Genomic DNA, 9,552 nt, shown 5'->3' with positions numbered 1-9,552 from the left:
CTTAAACAACGTTCGGAACGCGACACTGTTTGAAAGGGGTCCCTTTTCACTGTTGCACTGTGGTGAGGGAACAGCTGTATGTGTTACTAAGCGTGAAAGTTCCGAAACTGAAGCTGTAGAACTAATAGAACGTGATGACACAGAAGAACTCATCCACAAATATCCACCGCCCCCTGCCATCAGCTCCCGCGTCTCACACACACGAGCGCAACTTTAGCACTAGATTTAGCAACTTTCAGACCCTTTTAGCGGCTTTTTTCCATAGAATATTCATACTGACAAACCTAGCGACTTTTTTGGATAAACCTTAGCTATGGTTCAGTTGGAAGATTTTGCCAGTGCTGTCCCGCGAACGCGAGGTCTCTTTCCCGGAGAAGTGTCACCTCTCTCGGCGTCTGTTCTGTGCAGTGAGCGGCAGAGAAGCAGTGCACCGCAGCCGACTCGTCAATAAATGAGTACAAAACAGCGTTTCCTAGCACCTGTCGCTTACTGATTGTTTGTAATTATAAATATGAGCGTAGTTCATATCACATGCACTTTTTTGTTTGTTGTTTTTTTTTTTAGATTGTTACACAGACGCAGGCAGTGCGCTGCATGAGACAAAATGCATGAGGTCGTGTTTAGTCTCTATTTAGTGTGGTATTTTTTGACAATATTCACTCATCATGACAGTAAAATAGGCCATTCTAAGTCAATATACTGCAGTATTTCCTCTCTCAATCAGTACAAAATATGGTTAACACCCAGTCATGCATGAAAAAAAAATACCGTCATGTAGCCTACCGTGAAACCGGTATAATTTTGAAAAATACCGTGATATAATTTTTTGGTCATACCGTCCAGCACTAATGACAACCAAACATTTCTTAGCAGTACCATTTCAAATATTTTAAGTTAGAAAAGAAGAAAAACAATATTACGAAATGAGATCCAATATTATTTTATGTATTAGTGTATATAGTCACATATAGTATAATATATTTGTGTTGAATGTACATAAGTACTGCTAAACTCTCCAACACTGACAGCAAAGTTTCAGAAGGAAGCAGAATTTCTTTTTCTTCCCTTGAACTCATTGTGCTTTTTTTGTAGTCCTAAAGTATGGTGTGAATTTGATGGGGTGAAAGATGATTCAGCTCTGTGAAATTAAAGCTGTCCGGTGTATTCATGGCTATTAGTTGTTGGTGGCATCATCCGATAACTTGATTTCCTGTGGCCAAGACAAGCTTTGTTTCTCCATGTCAGTGCTTAGAGAGACTTCCTTGATCCTCCCTGAAGAAAATATATTTGTTCTCATTTTTCTGAAGCGGACATCTAAAATTCACCCTTCGTAGTAGCTCGCCAGATTTCAGTCTCGGCTCTATCTCGCTGTCTTTGTCTTGAAAGGGTTAAACCCGCAAAAACAGCCATGTTTTTCTCCACCCACCTGATCATAATAGTTGTGATGCGATTGTAACATTGACCGCTTTACCCTTCGCCCATCCAGGCATGAATTATTGATCAGGTCCGGAAAGTGCAATAAGTTGACCACATCCTGCTCGGTGAACGTTGTGAAAGAGCGTCTAACGTCTACCTGCCAGCCTATTGGTCTGGTCTTGTCTTACCACAGCAGTGTTTGCTTGAGAATAGCCACAACAACATGCTGCTTTCTCTGAGATCTCATGGAGTCATTGATGGCAGTTTGGGAGCTGATGCGAACGGCTCTAGCGCACTTGTTACAAGTGCACCTAAAGACCAGGATGGACTTCTACAGTACATCTGCTGTCAGAAGAGACTTGGTGGTTCGCTCCTCCTCTCATGTAGGTGCTATTCTGTCTCTATCTTTCTGTTGGTCCGTAAACTATTAATAAGTAGAAACTTAAACTGAGCTGATAGTTAAGTGTGATCTCCAGTTTCACTGTCTGATTTTATTTTATTTAACATTTTCTAATTAACATATAAGCAGTGTTTGAATAATTACTAATTTTTGTGTAAATTCGGCTAGCTAAGGTGGTGCAAGTACACTAAGAAACAAGTTATGCATCTAATAATGCACTGTGTTTATTTTATTTTTAATGATTATTATTTTTATCATTAATACATATTAAACTAATATAAGATGCTAATTTAATTGTGTTTCTAATGATGCACCATATTTATTATTTGTATTTTATTTTTATAATTCATATTATATTATGATTTATTATTTTATTTTATTTTATTTGTGCTTGCTTCTGGAATAAGAAGCCCATTGTAGGTTATGCTATCTGTGTGTGATCTAATGGCAGTACATTACCAAACTGGCTTGAAGGAGGATCAGTCCATATTAAAGCTGACACTGAGTGCCTTTGGACCAGAGCCAGCCTTTAAAGTGCTGTTCAGATTGGCCGGGTTAAATGGGGCAAGTATACTCCAAGCGCCAGTCTGTCACTTTAAGACAATATATTGACACACATCGGATTTTCTCCCAACTGTTCTCCTCCACTTAAGACATAAACTGTGTTTAAGTAAATACTCTCCAAGCCGGCCATTTTGACATATTTCTGTGTGTATTTGATCGATTGGACATGCACCCGAAGCTCAAAGTGTAATTTGTTTGTCCATTTTGGAGTGTGCTGCGCGCACACATTTCAGCCTGAGGAACAGCTTCTCTTGTGCGGATTGTGCTTTCAACGTTTTATCAAACATGTAAATTTAGCAACAGTAAAGACGGCATCTTACAACAATCACTGCTTGATCTGATTCTGACGTTAAGTTTGGGTTATATTTTATTTATTTTATTATTATTTACTATTATTTTATTATATTATTTTGTGTTTGAATAATTACTAATAATTAATAATTACATATTTGTGCGAATTCAGCAAGCTAAGGTGGTACAAGAAACAAGTTTACTGTTATTTTTATTATTTTTAATACATATTAAACTAATATAAGATGCACATTTAATTATACTTCTAATGATGCATCATGTTTATTATTTATATTTTATTTTTTATAATTAATATCTTATTGACTTAATTATTATTTTATTTTATTTTATTTGTGCATGCTAGTAGAATAAGAAGTCCATTTGTAGGTTATGCTATCTGTGTGTGATCTAATGGCAGTACATTACCAAACTGGCTTGAAGGAGGATCAGTCCATATTAAAGCTGACACTGAGTGCCTTTGGACCAGAGCCAGCCTTTAAAGTGCTGTTCAGATTGGCCGGGTTAAATGGGGCAAGTATACTTGCCTTTGTGTCAGAGTTTCAAATTGCACTCAAAAATCTTTATAATGTGGCCATAATAACAAATAATAACAAACATAAAGTTAATGTTTGCACAACTTGACCTTGGTCTCTGAAGAGGCTATATCCACTGACTCATTAGTAGGGATGGGTATCATTAAGGTTTTAATGGTATTACAGATGTTTGAATGTTTAGTTCTCTCTTCTATCATAATTAAACAGGGCTTTCATGTTGCGCATGCTGAAGCTCCTCCGCGTGGGTGCGATCTCGCTTCTGAACTGCGAATAGCAAAAATGCATCATAGACAAATGTTTGAAAAACAGCTGGCGACTCTGGTGAGATAGAATTTGCAAGATAATGTATATATAGCAATAATAAATGTATGTGTGGTTTATTAATTTTTCCAGTACCGATAGCAGAACCGTTAACGTCAGAGCTTATCGATACTCCGGTCTTTCATAATTTAGCCCCGGGACCGATTAAATACCGGGTTTCGGTACCCATCCCTACTCATTAGATATCATCTGTTTTTATGAATAGTTTTGATAATCTGTGATTAGCGCATCACATTTTAAGAGTAATGTTTGTTTCTGTTTCAAGGCAGGAAGAGAAACTGCGGGTGCTTGCTTAATGCTTATATAACAGGGCCTTTTACATACACATTAAGGCTAGCGTAGGTGTATTTTATGTGTTAAAGACAGAACATTTAAGAAGGGAATTTGTAGAGTGGGTTACACAAACATGGACAATAACGAACGGTTGACTTTCTTAAAGGGGAGCACAGAATTGTAATGTTAGATTAGATTTGACAGATGAGTTGATTACTGCTCGGCTTGTCCAGATGGCTCAGCTCTAATGTCATATTTTTTCATGGAGTCTTGTGCTGCAGGGAGAATTCTGCATTCAGACTTGTTTAATCCAATTCTGTTCTGCAAGCCATTTGTTTCTGGTTAAGGTTGAGTTTAGCTTTGCTACTTGGTGCGCTTTGCATGCCATGATCTACTTTGCTCCAACATTCATGTTGATGTTAAAAAAGATGTTATTTTATTATTTTCCCAGGACAGATGTTGTTTTATGTTTTGTTAAATGTTGTGTTTTGCTTTATCTTTTATATGTTAAATGTAATGTTTTTTAAATATTGTTTATAAAATGGATAGTTCCGGTCCTTGATTTCTGATTGGCTGAGCTACGTTCGAAGCTGTTGTAAATTACACGACAAACATACACCTTTGTTTACTTCTGTGTGTTGCTCGGCAACCACTTTGTTGGAACCACAACTGTTTCTGAGGAACTACATTGTTTGGTGGAAGAATACTGTTTTTATTTATATCATTACTCTTTATTTGCTCTGTTTTGTTCTGTGAAACCTTACTACGTATATGGAATAACCATTTTATAAAAGCAATAAGCCCCGTGAAGCCGTGGTTTACAGTTAATTTATAACCCCCTAGCTGTTATAAATTCACTGTAAACCACGGCTTCACGGGGCTTATTGCTTTATTTTAGTTTTGTTTTAGGTTTTATGTTGTTTTTTTGTTATGTGCTATGTGAAATGTTATGTTTTGTTATTTTAGCTTGCTTAGATTTTATTATTGTGGCATAATCCATTTCAGAGAAATCCATTGGAAACATTTTTAACTATTGGTCCTTTGTCAGGCAGATGGTCTCAAATCTGCAGTGTGGACCAGACCTTTTGATGTGTAGTCAATAGTTTGTCTATGTGGCTATTTAGACTACCTTCCCCCACTAAAATGATGAAACTGCAGGAAAGAAACAGGTCAAACAGGTGTAAGGATAAAAAAGCTCTTGTTTTTGCAATGCCCTGCTGTGTGAAGCAAATAAACAGGAAATGGCAGAGGGCACATGTAGTCTGGTAATGAGCTCCAGAGAGGGCCTTACCTCCAGACTCTGTAAACAGACCTCTCTCACCTGCACAATGCTGCATTGATTGATTAGTAAAGCATGTCACGGCAGAGACTTCGTTCGTGCTAAGCTTTCATTCAGACCTCTACCTTCCTTTGCTCTCAAATTCAGCCTGGCAAAATCAGCAAAGCCTCTATACCCAAACTGTGCTGTAAAATAAGACAATATCAAGGCTTGGGTTTCCATCTGCATAATATATTTCCAGCATAAGGTCATCAGTCAGCCTTCCTTCCATTTATATTTATATTTTTATTTTATTTTATTTTATAATATATACTATCAATATAAATAATTTATTTATTTAAAATGTATTTTTAATGCTTGGTATATTTTTACAGTTATGCATATGCTTCCATTTCTAACAAAGTCCTGCCCTTCAGACAAGAATGAAATAAAGTTATTTATTGTTTAGATAAAGTGACAAATATGTGAAGTAATTCACCATGGCACTGACTGTGTTTTTTTTTATGCACAGTGATTTGAACTGCTGCTGACGGTTCCTTTTACAGATAATCTTTTCCCCTTTCACTGATATATAATGTCCTAATTAACTCTTGCTGTCCAACACACCTGATCGATGTGTCTTGCAGCCAGCGGCCCATGTTTCTCTCTCTCTCTAAAACCTCAACTTCTATTACTCTTTTGGGGCTTGTCCAGCGCACTTTACATTATTGATCAGATTTCAAAGTCTTTAGTGCTTTCCAAGTTTCAAATTGATGCTCATTCCAGATTTTTCCTCTTTTTTTTTTTCTTCCCCCCCACAGGCCCCCCGATGCCAAGACAGACCCCTCAGGTGGAGAATGGCCCATCACCAGAGGAGCTGGAGGTGCAGAGAAGGTAAAAACCAAAGTTACAGACACTGACTGCAGTAAACAGTGCAAACAGGGGTTGATGTGTAGTAGTAGCTTGAATCAGCTAGCAAACAAATAGCCTAGAACAGTGATATTTACTCAATTATTTCTTTAGGTGTAAAATTAGTTTTAGTGGGGAAAATGACTTAGTAAATCTGTCTTATCCACAAAACACCTTCCACCCCATGGAAGAACACGTGCATTCATAGATTACGAGTTGACATCTGCATGTGTGATGGTGAGAATATGAACCAGGTGAACTCTCACACTGCAGAATCAAACGCAGATAGTGCAGCAATGTAATGTTAATGTCTGCTGGACTAAGTTCAGTTAAATCACCACTTTGAAGCCCTGAATTTGCATTTTCATGAGCGTGTTTTTGTCAAGATATCTGTAGACTTCAAAGGACGACAGAGGCTGTTACTCACCCTGGTCTTATTAATGAAAAGCTTTTCTGCAATGAGTTCCCAAAGGAAGCAGCATTCAAGGCTGCTTGACTGGAATATACATGCTCAAAGCTCACTGCCTACTTGTCAGAGTTGTCTTTCTGCTTTTTGCTTTAATAATACAATACCATTGATGCAACTATTGCATCTTTATTGGTATTTATTAGCCTTTGCCTCGATGGCGAGTAGAGAAAGATCTACGGATCTGCCACATGAGTGTTTCTTCATCAGTGGTGCATCATTCCATGAGACGAACCCAAGGGAGTCTGGTGCGCTCTGTAGAATACTGAATATGATCTCAGTCTTTTGATGGTGACTCAGCAGTGGTCATGTCCTACTTCTCTGCTACAGAAGAAATGTCAAATCTTCACAGGCTTTATCTGCAGAGCCCCTGCAGCCTGTTAAACATTAACCATTGGTGTATTCCCTCTTGTGCTGTGAGCCAGGCGAGGACGGCATTGGACAACGCTGCGTGTCCTGCATAACAAACATTGTTTGGCTGGCTTTTTCACTCCAGACAGACATGCTCCACAGCATAGTGAAGAGCCTGAGGAGGGTGCACAGCTTAAGTACACTGCAGACACGATACTGATTTAGAATAATGTGTATGTCACATCAAGGCAGGGTTTTGGAGGTTATTAAAATCATGTGGGGCAGACAGTGCTTTCTTTTGTATTGTTAAATTCTGTGGAGGCCTTGGCCTTCCCTTCTGGCTATTTTTCAAAAATAATGTTGCGTCACAGAATTTTGAGGATGTAGAAAGTGTTGGGTCAGATTAAAATAAGCTATTAAACATACTGTGACAATAAATGATGGGACCCCCACCCAGTTTTAGTATTATTTGTATAAAATTGTATATCTTTTTAATATTTTGAATTAACTTATAATAGCTTGTTAGCTATTTATACAGTTTATATCTTAATCTTAGTTTAAATTTGAGTAATTTTCTGCTTTTGTCATTTTTATAATTTTATTTTTTAAATATTTTGATTTGGCTTTAAATTTCAACATTATTTCAATTAATGAAGATAATTTTAATATTTTTTGTTAACAATAACACTGGATCCATCTCTTTGAAATTCCCATTGTTCAATTAATTCTATCATAGCAATGCATGGCTTCTTTTATGGTACTTTTTTCACAACTCAACTTTTTTCACAAGACTCTTATTTCGATTACACTTTATTTTACAGTATGTGCACTTACCTGTGTTTACAGTGTACTTACCTAAGAAAGTACTGGATAATATAAGGTAACTACATGGGTTAGGATTAGGTTTAGGGGTAGTTTCAGGGTTAGTATAGTTATTACCCAGTTATTGTAATTACTATAACAAGTATATAGTATGTACATGCAGAACAGGACTGTAAAAGTCTTTTTGAACTAATCATTAAAGAACCAACTCATAAAAGTCATTACATTCAGGAATCAGACACCACTGGTTGCATATTGTATTTAATTCACTCAAAAGAATCATGAGGGTTAGTAGTAATTATTTTGGGGTGAACTATCCCTTTTAGGAATTTGAAACAGTCATTCATACATTCTAACATCTTGTGTTCTTCAGTCAGGTGTTGTAGTGTACATATAGTGGAAATGTTCCTTATAAGGATATTTTCCCCTGTCTGTGGAAGATCAGCCAGAAAGAAAAGGTCTCATATTCTCTGAAAGAATGTCTTTGAGTGCGTGTAATAGAGTTGGCCTGCTGCCGCCCACCCGGCCGGTCGCGGCGTGCCGACCCACAGCCATATTTAGCTATTGCAGTCAATGGAGCTGAATGCATGCTTGGTGTCTGATGTCATCTCGTGATGCAAACCTGATACAATGCTGCTGAGAAGGAGAGCAGAAGAAAGGAATGAGAGGCAGGTTTCTCACAGTGAGTCAGTATATAAACAGCCATCAGGGCATCTGCATACTGTCAGAAGATGAATTCGTCGTGCTGTCAGACAGGCCACAGGACTCTGGTGGCATGAATAAGATTTGTCAAAGGGTTTCAGAGGTCACTTAAAAATAAAGGTCACATGCTTGCATGGAAGGTGCTAAGAGGAATTTTAGTTATTTTCAAAGTGCGCCAACTGATTTTCTCTGAACAGTTACCTTGAAAAGACATTTTTATTTATTTTTCCATTCTTTAAAAAACTTTTATGCACAACATGACTTTTATTTTGAACACAAAGTTATCTTTATCTTAGGCCATGTCCACACGTACACGGGTATTTTTATAAATAGAGTTTTTCCTTTCCTTTTTCCTTTAAAAAAAATCTCCGTCCACATGAAAACGCAAACGCATGCTATGAAGCACTGTCAAGAGCATGCCAAACCAACAGGTGGCGATATAATCTCAACCGTAAAGCCATGTTGGCCAATCAGAAGCCTGAAAAAGTTTCCAGTAGGCGGAGATAACAACGCAGGCTCCGACGTCACAAGTTAATTGAGTTTTTCAAAATCTTCACCCTGGCAGGCGTTTTCAAAAATGTTCGGTTTCAGTGATCTGGTGCTGCGTTTGCGTGTGGATGAATGGCCAAACCGCGTAGAAAAAGCTGCGGTTTTAAAAATAACCGCGTTCGTGTGGACAGCAGGGTGTGTTTTAACATGATTAATTATTACTTTTAAGCAAAGGCAAATAAGAGAATACATCATCACAGTTTATTCGCTATAGTTTAGAAAATGGTAATAAAATATGACAAGAACTCAGAGTTAAACTGTTTCAGAACAAATTCAGCTTGATAATGTTAGATAACTTTGATTGAAAGGTATGTAATGAACTACAATCAACCAAAAATTAGACAGTTGTTAGTATGACAGTAATTACACAACTATGAATACTTAGTCGGGCAACCCTTAGCCTTAATGACAGCATATAGTCTCCTGGGCATGCTGTCACCCAGCTTCATGCAAACCTCAACTTCAATTTTTTTTTTCCCAGACTCGGTCTGAATAATTTTTGGTCCCAAATTTGTATCAGTTTTACTGGTAGTCCACTGTATGAAGAATTTTTGGGTATGATTTGTCACAGTTTACTTTATTTTGCTATCCTCACTTAATATAAATGAACTATAGTGTCCTGCACCCACTAGTAAAAAAATATCAAAAATTATATCTGGTCTCTGAATAATTTTTG

The 9,552-nt window shown here is 37.3% G+C and overlaps 1 protein-coding gene across 1 annotated transcript in view; it reads left to right on the top strand.

The window, feature by feature from the left end:
* Window positions 1-9,552, top strand: part of enah (ENAH actin regulator) — a 101,914-nt gene that overhangs the window by 65,600 nt on the left and 26,762 nt on the right. Inside the window, exon 5 of the mRNA XM_016488278.1 lies at window positions 5,899-5,971. Within this exon, the coding sequence (XP_016343764.1) occupies window positions 5,899-5,971 (73 nt within the window). The remainder of the gene's footprint in view (window positions 1-5,898; window positions 5,972-9,552) is intronic.

Source organism: Sinocyclocheilus anshuiensis, unplaced genomic scaffold, assembly GCF_001515605.1.
Source record: "Sinocyclocheilus anshuiensis isolate Anshui unplaced genomic scaffold, SAMN03320099.WGS_v1.1 scaffold1733, whole genome shotgun sequence".
NCBI classification, from domain to species: domain Eukaryota; kingdom Metazoa; phylum Chordata; class Actinopteri; order Cypriniformes; family Cyprinidae; genus Sinocyclocheilus; species Sinocyclocheilus anshuiensis.
The sequence above is the reverse complement of the archived record's forward strand: the minus strand, read 5'-3'. Positions and strand labels throughout refer to the sequence as shown.